Source organism: Diabrotica undecimpunctata, chromosome 8 (assembly GCF_040954645.1).
Source record: "Diabrotica undecimpunctata isolate CICGRU chromosome 8, icDiaUnde3, whole genome shotgun sequence".
Lineage (NCBI taxonomy): Eukaryota > Metazoa > Arthropoda > Insecta > Coleoptera > Chrysomelidae > Diabrotica > Diabrotica undecimpunctata.
Window position 1 is genome coordinate 113,427,206 of NC_092810.1, and position 20,850 is coordinate 113,448,055.

A 20,850-nucleotide genomic window follows, 5' to 3' on the forward strand; every position below is an offset into this window, starting at 1 on the left:
AAGTAAAATAATTAAAAATATCGGAAAAATGTGTCCTACGTTTATCTAAAATCTACGTGGTGCTGGGTTTTTTTTTTAAAATGTGGTCGCAGTTTCTGATAATATCTTTGTTTCGTTTTCGTCCGGCAACCCTGTATACTGGGTATTGAAAAAACTATTTTTATTTTGCTAATATTTACTGTGGTATTTCGTAATAGTTAGATTGAAATATATTCTCATTGGTTTTAAAATGGTTAGTGGTTATTAGAGTCTTCCTTTCATTCTGTTTGTTTTTTAACCAAAAAGTAGGTAACCCATAGAATAGGCTAATGTGATAATTAAATATTTTTCCAAATATATGTGTAATACAAGCATAGAAATTGGCAGAAATATTTGCCAATTTTGTATAATATACAAGGAATATTATTGCTAAAAAATACAATTAAAATATGTTAATCGTGTTATTTTAGTTATGCATTCCTATTATTTTCTTACAAAATGTCGTTCGCCTAATTAGAGTGAAAGTAAAAAATAGTCCAACAAAACATATCGAGTGTAAAAAAGTAATCGTTCGATACATTGTCAGATATTGTTTCATAATTTGACCGTGATTAGGTCTATTGCATTGTCATTAAGGTAGGTTATTGAATTATATATAAAGCTTAATAACTTTTGTGCACTTCAGTTTCTGATATTGCTTTCGATCAGTAATAAGTATGTACTCCAAAGTAAGTACCACTAATATAATAGGTACTCCCTAGGTTTTTTCAATCTTTGATTTAAGAATATTTACTGTCAATAAAATATATTATATTAGGTCGTATAAGTTTCCTAATATATTTCTACTGCTTAGTCCTTTTCTTTTTCTTTTGATCTTAGAACTCTTTTAGATTTTTGATTACCTTGGTGTTTATTTCCATTAAACACGTTCTGTACGACTCTTCACTATTACGGCCATCGCTATTCAGAAAACATCTAAATATCTCATTCTCAGTCTTTTTAGCTTGCGTCTGTCTGTCGGATTTCCATTTTTGTTTTGTCTGCAATTTTATGAAGATATCTCAGTGATGTCAGCCTCTGATATTTGTATGTATATATGTAGATACGTATGTATCGGCCATGACTGTAGACCCATGACTTGATGTTCAAACACTTACGATGAGGTCCTTGGAGTTCCAAAAAAAAGGCTTTACTTTTTCTCTACAGTGTCTAATTTACTCAACGCAGTATTTGATCTCTGAATTCCAAACTTTCTTTTTCGTTTTCAAAGTAAGGCTTAGTAAGTATAATTGTCTTAATATTTTCGTGGTATCTAGAATCATCTGCCATTATTTATGCTTGTCTTTTGCGTTTTTTTTTCCAGTTTGTGATAAGCAGTTTCTTTAAAATTTCCAGCATCTCAGTTTAGTACCTTTTTCTTGGTCAGACTGTTTTTTGCATTCCTCTTATGACGCTGGTTATAAATTTTTGGGTAACATTTATTTATGTAGAGCTCAATCTTATTAATTTATTTACGCTTAGTATGGTAGGTTTTCTATACAGCTCTTTTAGCTCATTGTTTGTGCTTTTCATACAAAGAACATTTTACAGTTTACCTCTAAATACCTTACTTAATACTTTGCTTTTTTAATTTTCAGCTAGTCTTGTTTTTTATTTTTTTAATATCCATCCTCTTGAGAACTGCGTGATTATTGATTTCAACATCATTGTATTGTCCTTAGTCTGGCGCACATTAAACAGTTTTGCTTTTAGGATCGTATTCTTCGTGAATATCTTCAACAATTTTTTTTTAATTTCTTCACTGTCGTTTTTTTCTAAATTTAAATTTCAAAATTTAAATTTAAATTTTTCTAAGGTGTTTAAACCTACTTGCCTCTTCGAATTTCTATATTTTGATTTTTGAGGTTGTTAATTACTACTTATTATTTTCTGTCTCTGAAAACTAGAAACTGGCTGTCTCTATATGACCTTCTCTTCCTTTTCTTTTTCAACTATTTAATGTATATATATTCCCTTTTTATTTTTCTTTAAGGTTTTTTTATTGTTTTCTTTTTGACTCTTCTTGGCTTCCTATTAATATTGAGATATACTCAAGGAACTCAAGGAATTGTTGAATTTTACCAGCCCTGTTTAAACATGCTTAGAAATTTCATAGAAATAAAATGAACTGAGAATAATAATATGTCACAATGGATTGACTGGACTTATCATGTCATAGACTATAATATTTTTGGATTACTTTTAATTTTTTTACATGATTTTCTGTAGTATGAAGAGTAAATTTGACCATCTTTATTATTTTTTCCATATATCTCCAAATCTGACGTCTTTTGGGGCATTGTATAAATCCTTTATTTTTACTTAGTCAAATGACTGCTTGAAGACGATACATAGACCCATCGTCGATTTTCCATATTGATGACGTACAAAGTTTATTTTCTGTAACTTAAAAAGTTGCTGTATCGTTCTTCTTCTGCACCTGACCTAGTTTTTATTTAGTTTCCCAAAAAAATTGCTTGATGCATATTGGCAATATGACATATCGCAGTCTTAGTTAATACTTCTAGCATTTTTTCTTCCTTCTAGATCCTCTCCATTAATTTATTAATTTCATTATTTGCCTTCCTACACCCTTTCACTTCTTAGCGTATAATTGTAATAAACTGTTAAGATTTTCTTTGATTTTTTTACATTTTTTCTATCATTTATGATTAAGGGATTTGTTTTTTTAGAGGTCTAAATTTGTTTTGTATGGCTTGTAAGGTCTTCATTTTCTCTGATTTTAAGTAGATCATAAAGTATCATGCTTATCATTAATTTAATTTATTTTATTATTTTTAAAATACAGCTTTAAATTTTCCCTCAAATAATTCAGTTAATAATCTATAACACTTTTCCATTTTTGAGCCATTTTGACATTAAAAATTTTAGCTTGCTGTCTCCATTGGCTGCAATACTGTGCCAGATAGATGGCTGTATTTGGTGATTTTCCCACCAAATTTGGTCTGTCCATGATTTTAAAGATCTGTCACTTGGCCTTCAGCATTCTACTACCTCTACTACCAATAGTTTCATAGTTCCCAATCTTCTGGCTATGTAGCCTTAGTAATTTAGGTATGATCGGATTACTTTTTAAAAGTCTGTCTTTTTTATTAAGCTCTTCCAGAATTCACAGGCTGGTTCTGTGTTCCTTCCAGGACACGTATAGAATTCTGCTGTAGACCTACATTTCGAAGGCTTCAATCTTAGTTCTATCAATTTTTTGAAAGTCAATGTTTTAGCTACGTTATTAAAATAATTGCATTGACTAAACTAAGCTTAGTAATTCTTGTTATTGTTGGATATTTACATTATTTTAATTTATGTAGCCGTTGCGGTTTGGACCACTGCTAGTCTTTGCTTGATTTCTGAGGAGGCGTGGCGATTGTTGATTATCAGGAAGCCCAAGTGTACAAATCTATGTACTACTTGAAATTCGGCATTGCTGTATCTGCTATAGATTATTTTTTACCTAGTCTATGAACATAATTTTTGTTTTTTCTGTATTGATATCAACTCCGACTTATTTGCTTATCCAGCTTAGCCTTCGGCGATGGTAGTCATTTGGGCTTCATTCGCTACGAGTATGTGTGTAATATGCAAATCGTAGGGTACTGATTTTTCTGCCATCTATAGTTATTTCTCCATCCGATTTGTCTAGTATTTTCTTTATTATAAATTCAGGATATATGTTCTATAATAACGACGATAGTATGCCGCCCTAATCCGTCGAAGCGGGCTCACCTGGTTCACGCATGGATCCAGAAAAGACGAGCGGGAAAATGCCAAAGTATATGGGAGCGGAATAGATCTTGAATCTAGCCGGGCTCTCGGCTCCCATGCATAAGTCTTTCAGGCCGAGATCTTTGCGATCTTGATAAGTGCTTAGGAGATAATAGATAGGGCTTGCTCAGGCAGGACTATCTTTATCTGCTCTGACAATCAAGCAGCGCTTAAAGCTTTGACGATGGGACCCGAATGTGTGATTGGAGTGCCATTCAGTACCGGTTGGGATAGTCCCAACGAGCTATTGCTGCAGAAGTTCCAGGACTTCTGGTCCAATTGTAAAAATATGAGACAGGCTAGGCTCTACATAGTGGGGTCATCCAAAAGTCTTACAGCCCAACTTCTCTTTTTAGACCGTAGAAGGTGCTCTCTGGTGGTCAGTATGCTTAGCGGCCACTGTAGACTCAGGCGGCACCTTCATCTGCTTGGATTGGCGGATAGCCCACGGTGCCGACTTTGTAATGAGAAAAAAAAACCTCCTCAGGTACTCGGGAAGTGCTCGGTATTGGCCTACCAGAGGTGGCAGATCCCGGGTTTGATCTTTATGCAACCGAGCCAAATAAGGGAGTTATCCTTAAAGAAACTTGTGGCTTTCTGTGTGGACACAAGTTTAATAAAGGCTTAGACGTTCAGAACGGCAGGAAAGGCTAAGACTTGGTGTTTCTACTGAGAACTGCAGATATGGGAGCCCGGAACAATCTTGGCCCCGGAAACACAGAAGTCTAGATCCTTATGGGCCTATTTCGTATAACAGGAGTGATATAGTGGATCCGTCTTAAGAGGTCTAAGATACTAAAGTGCTCATAAGTGAGTCCTGTCCCGTTCTACCATAACCATAACTATAACCATGCTACAAACCTGTCTTTCTTTTTGAAGGCATTTGAATATGTTATGTGTACTTTTACTTTGACTCAGTTTTTTATATACAAATTTTTTATCAAGTTAACTAGTTGGTTAGTCACTCTCATTACATTATACTCCAGAGAATATCTCATTTTACTGATCCGAAAGTCTATATTTAATTTAGTAAACAGAGTAGCAGGTGTAATATGTTTCTTCGTGTTCGTTTTCCTGTTCGTTTTCCTGGTACGAGTTCGGATTATTCTGGTATCACTGGAAGTTGAAAGTTCTTAAATAGTTTACTAATTATTATAAGTAGCAGAATTTTTCTTACATAAGGAATAAGGGCAATGGTTTTGTTATTGCTACGTATGGTTAGTGATACTTTTTTATGAATAGGGATAAAGGTTGATTCGCACCATTATAAGGCCATTTACCTGTAATCCATATCATGTTGCACATATTCTTAAGAGCTCGTAAAATGATTAGTTCTGCCTCTTTGATTGTATGTTTTTTGTGTTCTAAGACTGATTCATCTTTTAAATGGTCATATAATTCTTAGCAATAATTTTTACAGGTTTTTGCAATGCTCTTCTATGCCAGTTTTTACTTCTTCATTATGGTCTCGAATGACTTAAAGTAGTGGCTTAAACTAACGGGCCAAAAATTCAACTTGTCTAAATAGTTTATGACTTTCAGAGCGGTTTTCATGTTGCTCCAGTTCTTGACATACGTTATTTATATAGTTGTTTTTATCCCTGGTGCACATACATTTTATTTTCCTGCTTAGCAGGACAGTTATAACTACATCTGTTTAGTAAAAATTTTATATTTTTCTTCTGATTTACTGTTTTTAATAAAACAAGGTAGTTAAATTTGTATTTTTTTGTTTCTTTAGATCTTGTCAGTTTTGGCTATTGCTGCCATAGTACAGGCCGGTGTTTTGGACTATTCGCATGGCCATGCCACTTCATACGCTTCGTCAAACTTAGGTCTTGGACACGGACATGCTGTACCAGTGGTTGCCCATGGGTACAATACACCAGTCCTTTCACATGGAGATTCTGCACACCATGACGTAGATTACTATGTAAGTTGGTTACAAAAGTTTAATTTAATTATATTATTTTAGTTTCTGTGTGAATTTTTTTTCTCGTTATTTAATGAATATTCACATTCAATATTTTTATTACCTACATAACATAACCTTAACCTGAGTAACGGTGAATATTAACAGTAAAGATAATCAATTGACGACCATACGTTTTATTTTTAGACAGGTTATTTAGACTGTATTGAACGTTAAATTAATGGTGATTTTTGTTTGGTATGTTTGTTACTAGATATTTTAATAGAACTTTTTTGATATAATAGATACATTTAATAAATATCTTTTAAAATTTGTTGAATGTAAATTTATTTACTCTTATTTACGTGTTAAAGGCTCACCCAAAATACGAATTCAACTATGGAGTTCAAGACGGCCACACTGGAGACCACAAAACTCAACACGAAGTTCGCGATGGTGACGTTGTTAAAGGTTCCTACACCGTAGCTGAACCCGATGGTACGCTCCGTACTGTCCACTACACTGCCGATGACCACAACGGTTTCAACGCAGTTGTCGAAAAATCTGGACATCCCGTTCATCCTGCTCCAGTCCATGGAAAAGTTCTTGTAGCAGCACCTGCATATTATCACTAAATTATTTAAATTTTTCGTTGAAAGTGTATTTATGTATTTATTGTTATATTTTATAATTGTTGAAATATAGTTTATAGTACTATATTTTCTTGTGTTTCTTTTACTTTTTTCAAGAGTTCTATATAGCTTCTCAAGACCTCAATTGCGAAAAAATTCAATTTTATGTAACATAAAATTTTACTTATGTTGAACTTAAAATCATAGATTTTAAGTGTCAAAAAATCCAAAATACCAAATTCCAAACTAATTGAAATACATAATAGACAAGGGTGAGACCAATGGGATATCACTTTTATTAAAATTTAGTAGTAATAACCTTAGTCAAGATAGCCGAAAACATGTCAAGTAATATCCCCATCGATGGCACGGTATACAGTGATGAGTGCCTTAAGAACCGGCAAAATAACGCAAAAGATAGAAAACATAATTCGTTGTGAAATAAAAAGAGATGAAAGTAGTAGAGGTGGGAAATTATCGATAGAAACCTCTAATTTACATTAAATTACATTAGAACTATCGATAGTTTCCCACACTTAGACGTTAGCTTATGAGCTAGTTGACTTCAGTCATAATATTACAAGTGTGACGTCGAACATTTACATTTTTTAAATTTCGCATAAAGTAAAAACTGATTGAAGGCAATAAAGCAAATGTAAGTAAACAGTTTAATTAGTAGTAATTTGATAATTAATTCTGTGTTGACGAATACAGAATAACAAGCTATGATAATTCGGTATTGAGAAGAGTGTATGCGACGTCTCAAATCATAGTTTATTATTGATTAATATTTTAATTTTGGATAAAAAAATACTCCTACTTAAACTGTTTTACTTACATTACGTGATACGTATTACTATGACTGAAATTATAGGTTAATATCGATAATTTCTCACCTCTATTACTTTCATCTCTTTTTATTTCACAACGTATTATGTTTTCTATCTTTTGCGTTATTTTGCCTGTTCTTAAGGCACTCATCTCTGTATTCTGTATACATTATATGTCCTATACGGCTCACATATGTGCCATATGCTAGTAGTAGGCTAGTTGTTTATTTTGTAATCAGTCAGAGGCTCCTTTCAAGTCAATAAAGCGAATGTACCTTATATTATATTTATCTTATGCTTTATATATATAGCAAATATGTCAAAAATAGTAGTGTCATGTGATATGTCGTAGGTCGCTATACGTTCAGTAATAAAGAAGAAATGCATAGTGCCTTTTTGGTAGGCTCTTGATTTGTTTTTTCTATCTAAATATATTCTTTATATCCTTCTCTTTTATTTGCTATATCGCATGTTAGGATTCGATCGGTTGTTTATTTTGTACTCAGCCTAAGGCTTTCTGTAAGTCAATGAATGAAAATTTGTCTTATGGTAAATATATTTTTGTGCCCTATGATATCTCTTTTGTCGCTATACATTCATTAATAATGAAGATACTGTATAGTGCCTTTTAGCAGTTGCCTTGTTTGTTTTTTTTTCATGTTAGGATTCGATTAGTTATCTATTTTGTATACAGGCAGAGGCCTTCTTTAAGTCAATAAATCATAATTTGTCGTATATAAAATCTCTACACCTAATCCTAAAAAACCATATGCATAGTGGTCTATGACATCTCGTATGTAACTATACGTTTATTATTATTGAAGACACTGTGTAGTGCCATTTTTGCAGTCGATTTGTTTGTTTTTTATCTTAATAATATTCGTGATAGCCTTCCATTTCGTTTAACGTACACTGTGTAGTGCCATTTTTGCAGTCGATTTGTTTGTTTTTTATCTTAATAATATTCGTGATAGCCTTCCATTTCGTTTAACGTATCACACGCTCCAATCGGACCAAACACAAAGGACATAATGATATAGTGCCCTTCTAGAAATGCCACAATGTGTTTTTTCTGTCTCAACACGTTCGCTACCGTCTCTACTTTACAATGATGTATTATAATTTTAATGATGATTTAATTTTGTTTAACTCTATTTACCTTTATTTAATTTTTTTTAATCTTATTTAGTTTTTCTTTTATTTTATTTTGGTAAAGCATTGACACGTGTTAAACTTCATTTTATTTTTATAGTAAGTCTATGTTTATCTTCCCAATGACATGATACATATATATTATACGTCATTGATCTTATCTTACAATTACAGTAACCTATATTTTTAGCAATTTTCGAAAAAATTTATTTATTTATTTATTTGTTCAGATAGCGTTATGATTTTATATCCAAAATAACATAAAGCTTTAAATTATTTTTTATTATATTCTACCTTAAAAATATTATTAAAATTAATTATTAGTTATAATAATATGTAATTAATACAGTATTATTAATTGAACGTATCGTTTCATGAACAAAATATGATTGAAATGTAAAATTTTGGTAGTTTATACATCTTTCCTAGATGGCGTCATTATAGTACATCCACTAATAATTTTCCAACATAAACATGTCTCATTCTGGTATCAAAGAGACCGCCTTTCAAATCAAGGTTGTCAGACATATTTCCTAAAATTCCTAAGGTTATATTTAAAAAATATTCTCTATTCTCTATTCGTTATTATTCAATTGCTAGTCAACGAACGACACTCTTAAAAAATAATATGAACATATTCTCAAAAAATATATATATAAATTAATTAACTAGGTACTAATATTTCCATGGACTCTTCACTAATGAATTAAAGCAACCGTGAACTTTGTATATATTACTTATATTCTAAGTAATTTTCGAATATTGGCAACATTGTAGTCTGGAGAGAATTTAAACGTTCGACGTTGCCCTGTTGGTGAATTTAGCGGTAATACTTTTATAGATATAATGATCGACTTTTAAGAAATCAGACAACTTTTAAGAATCCAAGTTCTCAAAAACGGTTTCAAGAATTGTATAATTTTTTTCCAAATTTCATTGATTTTATACCTTACCTGGAAACATGAAAAATTGCAGATATATTAATAATGGTATTAAGGTTATATTCACTAATTTTAAACTCATGCATTATGGCAACAGCGAAGTGCAAAGCCGTAAATTCTAATGAACACCTGTTTGTCTGGCTATGTGACACCCTAAAATATTTCCTTTTGCAGAGGCGGAGGCTTATTATAAGGTATAAGTAATATAAGTTATAAGTAATATTATATTTTTCTAGGATGGCATTTTTTAAGATGCATCAACTTCTGTGTTATCAATAAATAATGACAATTATGTTAATGACAGCTCCGAATTAAAAAATAAAGATTTGCACGTACAATCCCAAAGAATAGTTTTAAATATGTATGAGTGTTTGAAAAAAGAAAATATTGGGATGGCTGATAATGCAATTGTTTCGAGAATTCATGTATTAAAAAAATCGGGTATAAGACGATATATACAATTATTAAATTAGGCACAGTTACAGATCATTCCTTAAAACGAAAGCGACCAAATAAAAAATTGGGTAGGATTGACACTGCTGCAAAAGACGTTATTCAGCGAACAGTTTACAATTGATAATGCAATTGTTTCGAGAATTCATGTATTAAAAACATCGGGTATAAGACGATATATACAATTATTAAATTAGGCACAGTTACAGATCATTCCTTAAAACGAAAGCGACCAAATAAAAAATTGGGTAGGATTGACACTGCTGCAAAAGACGTTATTCAGCGAACAGTTTACAATTTTTACAAAGAAAATAGAGTGCCTACTTTAGAACTGATTCGTGAAAAATTAAGACATTTCCCTGAATATAATTATATATTCCGCCGAATTCAGTGATTGTTATGGATAATGCATCGGATCATTCCCGCATATTAAATAAAATACCTAATAATAACACGAAAAAGGACGAAATTTTAAAATTTATGCAACTTAATATCATCACTGTTCCTAAAAAGATTCCAGTAAAGAAATAATTAATTAGAATGATCAAAAGTCGGAATTTTAAAAACGAATACGTTATTGACACCATTTGCAGCAGGCACGGCCATACTCTTTTGCGATTACCCTCATACTATTGCATTTTTAATCCAATTGAAATGGTTTGGGGTACCGTAAAAAAACGATTACGAAAATATAATCAGTCACCAACATTAAGCGCAATGGCCATTGAGAATATTCGAGAAATAATTAGTGGCATTAATAGCGATGTGTGGAAAAATTGCGAAGCTCATGTTGTAAAAATAGAAAACGAATATCCTGTTTTACCGGCAATAGCACCAATAGTTATCCAACCTGGGAACGATTCGACTTCAGAAGACTCTGACGATTCTTTTCAGTCCTTCTAATTAATTTCTTTACAGCTATCGCGATGCATCTTGAACACTAGTATTCATTTTTATACAGTGTGTCGCATTTAAGATGAAGACACCTCTATATATCAGCTACTAAAATACATACAGATTTGACATTTTGCACAGTCATACATGTTGATAGTGCACATTTTTTTAAGATAGTCATCTAAAATTAAAATTTTAAACGCGGCTTACTGCGAATCCACAAACAGGGTAAATTTTCGATATTTTGCTTCGCGTTAGAGAAATCGGAAAAACTTATTTGGAAAAGTTGTTCCACTTATTGTAACCGCACATACCAAATTTTATGACAAAATTCGCAATTTTAGTTTTTCAGTATTATTTGTAATCTCGATCCTAAATCTACAATTGGCTGTCTAAAGATGCATCTCGGGACAGCCAACTGTCCGTTTTAGAGTCCTGACTACAATTGAAGAGCTTATTTCCAAAGTGTCTTAAATCCATATAATGAAATCCATGAAATTACAGATTTTCATACAAATTTAACATACAAATTATACAATTTTACAATTTTCATATGCACTTTTAAATGGTAAATAAGAAGTTGTTTTGGTACATATAACTTTATTCTAGACTTGAAGAAATCTATAAAGTTTAAAAAAAGAAAATTAAAAAAATCGAAATTTTGGATTTAAGACACTTGGAAATAAGCTCTTCAATTAATGAAAAAAGTAAAAGTGCGAATTTTGACATAAAACTTTGTTATGTGGGGTTATAATAATATTTGGAACATCTTTTCCAAATAACTTTTTCAGATATCTCTAACTCGAAGCAAAATATTGAAGATTCGCCCTGTTTGTGCATTAACAATAGGCCCGGCCGTGTTTAAAAATTAAATTTCAGTTGACTATCTTAATTGCTGGATAGACAATCTTTTAAAATTTTCTGACAGAATGAGCCATTATTTACAGATAATTGTAAAAAAATATTATGGTTTATGTAAAAACTAAATAATAAGTCCAATATTCTTATAAATCACTAAAATTAACAAGCTTTAATTTGAAAGAATTAATTTGTTATTTATTCTATGTTGTGAGCCCGCTCCCATTTGAAAAAAAAACTGATTCTGTCCTTTGAAGAGTCCTATTCAAAAATGCCCCGTTTAAACAAATCGAAGGTTGAAGGGTGCCGGACATTTTTGCCGGAAACAATTCAAATTCAAAAGATTAACTTTTTCTGCTACGGAAAATATTGCTCCGATTTCTCACCAAAATCAATGTTGATACTTTAGTTTAGATACTCTTGACTCAAAAATACTCATTTACATATTTTTCAAGCCTCGAAAATGCATATTAGGTATCGCATTTTTCGGATTTTAAATCGCCTATATCTCCAAAACTATTAACTTTTGAGAAAAATGACATAGATCTTATTTGGAGTCACCCAAAAACCTAAAAAATATTTTTTGGGGCACAAAAGGTGATATTTTGAATTGTTTAAACAATTTCTGCCCAAAAATTGAGAAATTTTCCTGAATATAATTATGTAAAAATTAATAAAAATTATATGATTTTTCTTGAAATATGCGTTTGATAACTGATCCCGTTTCTTAATTTCCACGCCAATGGTCGGCATTGGCATCAAAGAATCTCAAAAGCCGACGATTGGCAAATTGACGATGGAAAAAGTATACCTTACTGGACAAACGGTGTGACCCGTCATCACTTTTGTCTGGCACTAGGGTAACGAGCCTATATTGCAACAAACAAAACCGCAAAGCAGTCCCTGTATCTCTTTCTAATGGATCGGATTTATCGACCCTACCACGTGATTTAGGTCTTCTCTTTAAGCTTTATTGTGAAGAAGTATTCCAAAGTGCACTGGAAAACATCCAGGAAGACATTAAAGTTACCGGAAAGCTGACGCAGTAGCAAAAAAATTCGAATTATTTGGTCCTAAAACAAATACCGCTAAAACAATGCAACTATAGTAAAAAAACATTCACATCTACAAGGTAATATTGAAATTTATAACACCCGCCTTTAAGATGCCAATAAACTAAAATAGCTTGGCTCATGGATAACCAAAGATGAGATCAGATCAAATCGACTGAGAGGTTGAAATCCAAGCTCGAAGTGAATTCTTCAGATCTGCATCTCGTAAAATGGAACACTTTTCGAATAATACAACTCTTTCACTGGATACAAGGTACGGATCTGCAAATTTATACATATATTACATTGTCTTATATAGGACAGAGGCATGAACAATGAATCTAAGTTATATGAAAAGGATAAACGCCTTTGATATTGGGTATTTAGAAGACTTTTGACAATACCATTGACATACCGTGTTACTAAGGAGGCAGTATTGCGTAAAATGGACCATGACATAGAACTTCCTAACATTATCAAGAAGCGCAAACCCAGGTATTTATTACCTATATATGTCCTAAATACCTGGGTTTGCGCTTCTTGATAATGTGAGAAAGTTCTCTGTCATACGGGAAGGATATTATGAGCTCTTGAGGTTTTTGTTGAAGGGAAAAATTATAGAAAGAACAGGTCCAGGTGGGAAGGAACATCAGAGAAACATCAGAGAGTGGATGGGTCTCGATATTTAATCCTCATTGCACAGGATAGAGAAAGATTTGCCAGAATTGTTGCCGAGCTTTAGAAATGAAGAGGGTGCTCTAAGAAGAAGAAATACTGAATAAGGCTAATAGATACTATTAGAATTAAAATAAAAATACTTATGGCTACCTTAAACTAATATGGTCTTACTTCTAGTAAAAAATATCAGTAAATTAATACATAAGGATGTCTCAAAGAAAAAAGGTGCATTAGATTTGCATTTTATAAATTAAACACACACACATTATATTGAAAAATATCACTTACCTACAGTGTGACCCATTTAGATTGGAAACACCTCTATAAAATTGGAAGTTGTTAACCGATTTTAACCAAATTTTTTTTTTAGTGTCATGTAATAGAAGGTCTATTGCGGGACAAAATATGAAATATTTAGTTAAATTTTAAGGGCAGTCTACGATACTTTTTCTTCGTCTAAAATGGAGAATTTGTATTAGCGACTTTTTTATTAAAAAAATTTCTACGCCACTGGATTTAGAGTGGCTTCAAATAGGTATGACCAAAAATTTCATTAAAATATATTTATTAATAACGAAGTTATGACAACTTAGAATTTTAAAACTCACTAAGCTACGAGTCAAAAAAGAACACCCTGTATCAACAAATAACTCTGGAACTAATTATTTTTCAAATAATTTTAATAATAAACCACTACTAGACAAAAGAATGTTTAAAATAGCATAAAAATTTAATGCAAGTAACGCATTTACATTAATATTAACTTTACATGCTACAACTTAAATTTATGCATATCTGCAACAATATTTACTTCAAATTCTTTTAATAATATTTTGTGTCATGGCTGCAAGATTAAGTTTGTATCAGTTTGCAAGATTTGTACAATATTTAATGGCAGACATGTGGATCGTCCTAATATTAGCTGCGGTACGGTAAACAAAATAAATAGAATACTTAATGAATATGGTGTAGTATCAAAACTAATTTTAAAAAATAACCCGTTACAAAGAAGAAGAGGAAATGATCAAATCATTTTAGATCATTTCAGAAACAACCCTAATGCCAGTTTAAGGAATGCCAGTTTATATTTGAATGTGCCTCGAGAGAGTATTCGGCCATGTCTTAAGGTAAATAATATTAAACCTTTCAAACCAAAATTCTTACACACATTACAAGAAGGCGACGAAGCAAAACGTTTAGAATATTGTTTATGAGCCCAAGGGAAATATTTAAACAATACAAATTTTTTAAAAAACGTGTTGTTTACCGACGAAGCCACTTTCACTACAAATGGGGTAGTATCATCACAGAATTGTCGCTATCGGACAGCAGATAATCTCCATTGGGTAATAAACTGTAAAAGCCAGTATTCTCAAAAAATCAATGTCTGGTGTGGTATACTGAACAAGCGAGTTATTGGTCCTTTCTTTTTTGAAGAAAACTTGATCTCACAGAACTTTTTAGAATTTTTAAACACCGACTTGTGGGATGCTATTCATGAGCTCCCAATTAATGAACGATTAAATTTGTATATCCAGTTAGATGGGTGTTCTGTTCATTACGCCAGAACCGTGAAGCAATGGCTAAATGAAAATTTTCCGAACCGTTGGATAGGCCGGGATAGTCTGTTGATAGATTGGCCACCTAGATCTTCAGATCTCACAATTTTAGACTTGTTTCTTTGGAGAGTTATCAAACAAAAAGTTTACCAAACCCGTGCAAGAGACGTAAACGAACTTCGTGCAAGAATTCGACAGGCATGTGCAGAAATTACTCCCCAATAACTAAGAAATGTAATTAGAAATATTCATAAACGCTACGACAAATGTATCCAATTAGATGGTGGATTGGTAAAAGCAACTAAGATTGAAACTAAAATTATGTTTCCATGTTTCTGTTAATACAGAGTGTTTTTTTTTTAACGTTAATACAGAGTGTTTTTTTCTTAGTGAGTTTTAAAATTTTAAGTTGTCATAAGTTTGTTATTAATAAATATATCTTAATGAAATTTTTGTCATAGCTATTTGAAGCCACTCTCAATCCAGTGGCGTAGAAATTTTTTTAATAAAAAAATCGCTAATACAAATTCTTTATTTTCGACGAAGAAAAAGTATCGTATAATGCCCTGAAAATTTAACTAAATATTTCATATTTTGTCCCGCAATAGACCTTTTATTACATGACATTAAAAAAAAATTTGGTTAAAATCGGTTAACAACTTCAAATTTTATAGAGGTGTTTCCAATCTAAATGGGTCACACTGTATAAGGGTGCCTTGTCTTGACCACACAAACCCTTGCAATGTAAAAAGCTCTTGAGATGGTATATCATTGAGCGAGCATTCTTCTTTTGTTAGTGTCCATATTTCGCTTTCACATGTAAATGTTTTATCTGGGTGGGTTTAATCTTCGGGCAAGTTTTTATTATGGAATATTCTAATGCTAGATTAAATACCAATGGGGACACCGGATCTTCTTATCTTAGTCCAGAGTTTACGCACAAAGCATTGCGTTCATATCAATCATTTCATTCCATAATTTTAGGCAATTAATTAAATTATAATCTTGTTTAAAGTATATAAGAATCTAGTGTATATTAGGATCAAACACCGGTCTTGGCCAATGCTCGAAAAATATGGCAACCAAAATGTATTCTGGTCACCAGCATATTGCCAGTATCCGACATGTCGCAACGGCTGTTTATCGTAGACCAAAACATGTTCTGCATTCGCCATATTACTAGAACGCGGCTAGCACATAAACAAAACGTCCCAAAATCTATTTTCTAAGGAACTTCACTCCAACATTCAAACAGAAAGTGGAGAGGACGAGAAAGAGGAGCGCTTTAGACAAATTTGCCTTTTTAGTTCGGTAACTAAATTGTACAAACAGCTTATGAAAGACTGCCTTGAGCAAAAGCTGGAAGAAAAGTATGGTTAGGCTAAATATGGTTTTAGGACCAAAATCTCCACGATAGATGTGATCACATTCTGGAGCATTTGAGACGATAACCTTTATTGAGATATCAAACCAAAATACGTTAGGAAATTAAATAAAAGAAAATCACCTTTAAAACTGTATGACGAGCTGCTTATATTCTCGGACAAAATTAATTTTCTTGGAATGGTATTCGACCAAAAAGTAACATGTTTCACAAATAAAAAAGTATTGTCAAATTAGATGAAACGTAATACAAACATTATCAAATAAAAGATGAGGAACCGAAGAAACTACAATATTAAATATATATAAGTCATTCGTTAGAGTAAAAATATATTATGGGCTATTGTATATCCCTCTGCTAAAAAACATGTTACCAAGCAACTTGAAATCAATCAATACACAGCACTTCGCATTGCCACAGATGTATTTAGAACCACACCAGTTATGAATCTCTAATGCCTGACAGGGGAACCACTTCTTACCCTACGAAGGAAGTATTTATGCTTCTCGTATGCATCTTCAGTCGCAAGTAACAAATTACACCTTATTATTAGAAATAAATTTACGGACCGTTACCTAGAAACTTATAAAAAAGTTAGTTTGATTTACCATTCTATGAAAGAATTCTGCAACTCCAAATTCCTGGCCTCTTTCCTTCAATTGTAAAAACTCCCCCTCCTTGATTAATCATGATTACCAAAATCAAGACGACACTACTCTAAGCTCACAAATCAGAGTCATCAGCCAATGTAATCCGGCAGTTATTTTTAAAGGAACTCGAGACTTGCGGGGAAAGTTTTTGCATTTATACAGATGCCTCCAAATCTGCAAACCTCGTAGGAACAGCATTTGTCACTCCACATTCCTCTTCCCAATTTAAATTAGTGTCAGCCACTTCTATGTACACAGCAGAATTATATGCAATATTATAAGCCCTCATGCATATCAAAAGTACAAACCATTCTTCCTCCGCCATTATCACCGAGTTTAGATTCTCTAAACTCATTAACAACAATTGGTCAACTCTACTCTAAGAATCCTATAGCCTTACTTGTCAAGAAAGAACTTGCTGCCTTACAAAAATCTGGTTCTGAAGTCAAATTTATGTGAGTTTCATCTCACATTGGAATACAAGTTAATGAAAAAGCAGATCTACAAGCAAGCGAAGCTACCAAAAACGACCATGCTATAATAGTGTCAAACACTATCTCCAGTGATATAAAACAGTTCGTCAAAGAAAAAGTCATCAGTGCGTGGCAAAATAAATGAGATTTATTGGTATCTAAATTAAAAAAAGTTAAATCGACAGTGAAACCATGGCGCCTAGTAAACCTAAAAAGAGACCACCAAGTCAAAATTTCTCGATTTCAATATTACTGTTAAACACCTCCTAACAGAATGTGAAAAATATACAGTAAACAGACAAAAGAACAATATTTCCAGTGATTTAAAGTATTAGCTGAACATTTACCTACCAAAAACTTAATTAGCTTTCTTAAAGATACATCTTTATATAATCTAATATAATGTGATAATATGAAGTATGTATATGTAATATTTTATATAATGTAATAAACTAATGTCGCTAATGACCCAGGTGGTTAAAGCGACTATTTTTTGCAAATAGCCTATAGTTGTTTCACAAGGAACATTTAGTATTTTATTCTCCCCTCAAATAACCCAATGATCTTTCACCAGATTATAACTACATGATCATAAAAAATAATATTTATTTTTTGAATATATTGTAATTTTGTTTTATGGTTTTAAAATATATTTTAGCAGTAGCATTGATTCTTACCATTAGAAAAACAAAACGTTAATTCTTTATTAGTGTCGAAGTAATCGAGTGATCAAAAACCTTTAACGTGAATAAGGTTATCGTGTAATCGTGCAAGCAATGTCATGCAATGTCTGTTTAATATCATCGATCTTTAATCTGATTGCCTCATCATGAACAAAAACGTCTTTGAACTCTCGATAGGTGTTGCAGCGTGGTTAACACCGACACAAGAGCAAACCGTTTTTATTGTTTTCCCATTCGAGACTACGGATAGCAATATTTTTATGAATTCGGCCCTGAGAAAATGAGTCAAATCTGATACACCCACACTACCTTTCGCTAGTTAAAATCGATAAAATTAGCGTTACTCATGAAAGAACAAAAAAGTATTTATTTATTTTTAGTTTAAATATTGTTAATAATAGGGTTATAATTATTATAAATCATATCGCCTAAAAAATACATAAATCTTTACAAAACGTTCACTAAAATTGTGGTGTGGTAAAATTGTGGTCAAAATTTAGGTTTGAGTTTCGCCATTCTTCTACACGTCTTTCGAGTTTTACCTCTCATCAGGGAGACTTTCAAGAACTCTATTGTAATTAAAATTGCAATGCTCTATATATAATTGTTTGTTATTTCCTGACTGTGACGTGAATTTTTAAATAGAAACTTTTTTAATTCCTGGATTCGTGCGTCAGTTAAATTGTGCCTCAAATTAACCTTTTTTAAACACGACAATGAATAACGATTCTCAGATTATTGGAGTGGCCATGGAGTTGCCTATCCCAGCACCAATAACATAATGTTTAGTGGGAATATTAGAGACAAGTATCTCTAAATTAAAGTACAATATACATATCTCCAACGATATGTCGATGACCGCTTACTCTGCATTTCTGATCAAGACATCAATTATGCTCTTCAAAAGTATAATTTTCATAAAAACATTATATTTACTTACGATATAGATAAAAATAATAAAATTACTTTTCTTGATTACAGTTTAGAGTGGAACAACAATAACCGACTGATAACTACTAACTAGTTTACAAAAGGTGTTTGACCTGGAAGATATTTTGAAAAATTTTAATATCCACCCATCTTTAACTCACAACCGCAGTGTTGTATTTAGTGTTATGGACAGATGTGTTAAGCTATCTAGACCGCAATTCCATTCCGAAAATGCGAAAGATATTTTAGAAAAAAAATATATCCCTTAGAATTTTACAACCGTCTAATTAAAAAAAGAAGTTGCATTGTCAAAAATTAATCTAATTTCGATACCAATCCAAAACAAACTATATTTAGCAATAATAATAGTAATGTCACCAACTCAAATACTAGATATACAGGGTGAGTCATAACTATTGGGACATAGACTGAAGACAGGTTATTTGGACCGAAATTTGGGCCAAATCTGCCTTAATAAAATGTTGCTGAAAAAAAAGATACAGGGTGTTAAAGTTAATTTTTGTTTTTCGTTTTTTGCTAATAGTTTCCCTGTATATTTATAAATTGCTATCAAAATTGGCACAGAGGCATAATCTTAGACAATAAATAGTATTTTACTTACAATTTTACGTTTTGTCATAGAGAGCGCCACGTGAATCATTCCTAATGATCAAATTAAGTCTAAACTTTTTCTGATGAAACTTTTTAGTAATTTTTATTAGAAAATATGACGTAAACATCATTTTTACGTAAAATTGGTACTCTTGTTTAAACATAATAATTTCAACCATTTTCGATAAAAACGCAGTCGAACTGCTTAGAGTCTTAAAAAAGGATTTCAAATATATTATTTCATTTATGAAAAGTATGCTTTGGACTGTCAGATAATTGTTGTTGGTAAATGTCATTTGTTCAGAGTAAATTATTTTTGATGTGACAGTGTAGTGTAAGGTTGCATTTTTTAAAAGTAATCATTACTTTTTTTGATTAAAATGCCTCGTCACAATCATTTTACTAATGAAGAAATGCGAGATATGATTTGCGTATACGCACAAGAAAATTTTTGCGGTCGCTCGGCAGCCAGAAGGTATGGAATGTTATACGCAAACAGAAGGCAACCAAATCACAAAACTTTTGCAAGAATATATCGTAGTTTAGGAGAAACTGGGTCATTTCACACTAAAAATCGGGATGGTCGACCGAAACAAATAACACCTAATCAAGAAGATGAACTTTTGGTTAGAGTAGATAAAAATCCTGAAATAAGTTCACGACATCTATCAGCAGCAACAGGAGTAAGTCAGTCGTCTATTGTTAGAATTCTAAAAAAAGAGAACCTCCATCCTTATCACTTCACTCCTGTTCAAAAATTTACTTCCAACAGCTCTTCCACGACGGTTACAGTTTTGCCAAAGTATTCTGAATAAACATCGCAATGACAGACACTTTATTAAGAATATTATGTTCACCGACGAAGCAACTTTTACCAGACGAGGGGTTTTTAATTGGCGAAATAGTCATTATTGGGAAGAAGAAAACCCGCATGCTATTAAATCTAGACATTTTCAGCATGAGTTTAAATTGAATATTTGGTGTGGCATTATAGGCGACCAACTACTAGGGCCTTATGTTCTTCCTCCGAATTTAAATGGAGATTCTTATTTATTCTTTTTGGAAAATACTCTTAGTGATATTTTAGATGATCTGTCACTGGATGTAAGAAGAAAAATGTGGTTTATGCAGGATGGAGCGCCACCTCATTTTTCATTAGCTGTTAGAAATCATCTTAATGACGTATTTCCTCAACGATGGATTGGCAGAGGCAGTGATTTTCAATGGCCACTGAGAAGTCCTGAGTACAACCCGCTAGATTTTTATTTTTGGGGACATATGAAGTCCTTAGTTTATGCCAATGAGATTAATACACGAGACGAACTTTGGAGATACATTCAAAATGCAGCTAATCTT

At 32.1% G+C, this 20,850-nt stretch overlaps 1 protein-coding gene across 1 annotated transcript in view; it reads left to right on the plus strand.

Annotated features, from left to right (window-relative positions):
• The first annotated feature begins 648 nt into the window (after window positions 1-648).
• The window catches only part of LOC140449058 (uncharacterized), a 41,284-nt gene continuing 21,082 nt past the window's right edge, over window positions 649-20,850 (plus strand). Inside the window, exons 1-3 of the mRNA XM_072542198.1 lie at window positions 649-707; window positions 5,543-5,734; window positions 6,088-6,339. Coding sequence (XP_072398299.1) covers window positions 696-707; window positions 5,543-5,734; window positions 6,088-6,339 — 456 coding nt within the window. The 5' untranslated portion in view covers window positions 649-695. The remainder of the gene's footprint in view (window positions 708-5,542; window positions 5,735-6,087; window positions 6,340-20,850) is intronic.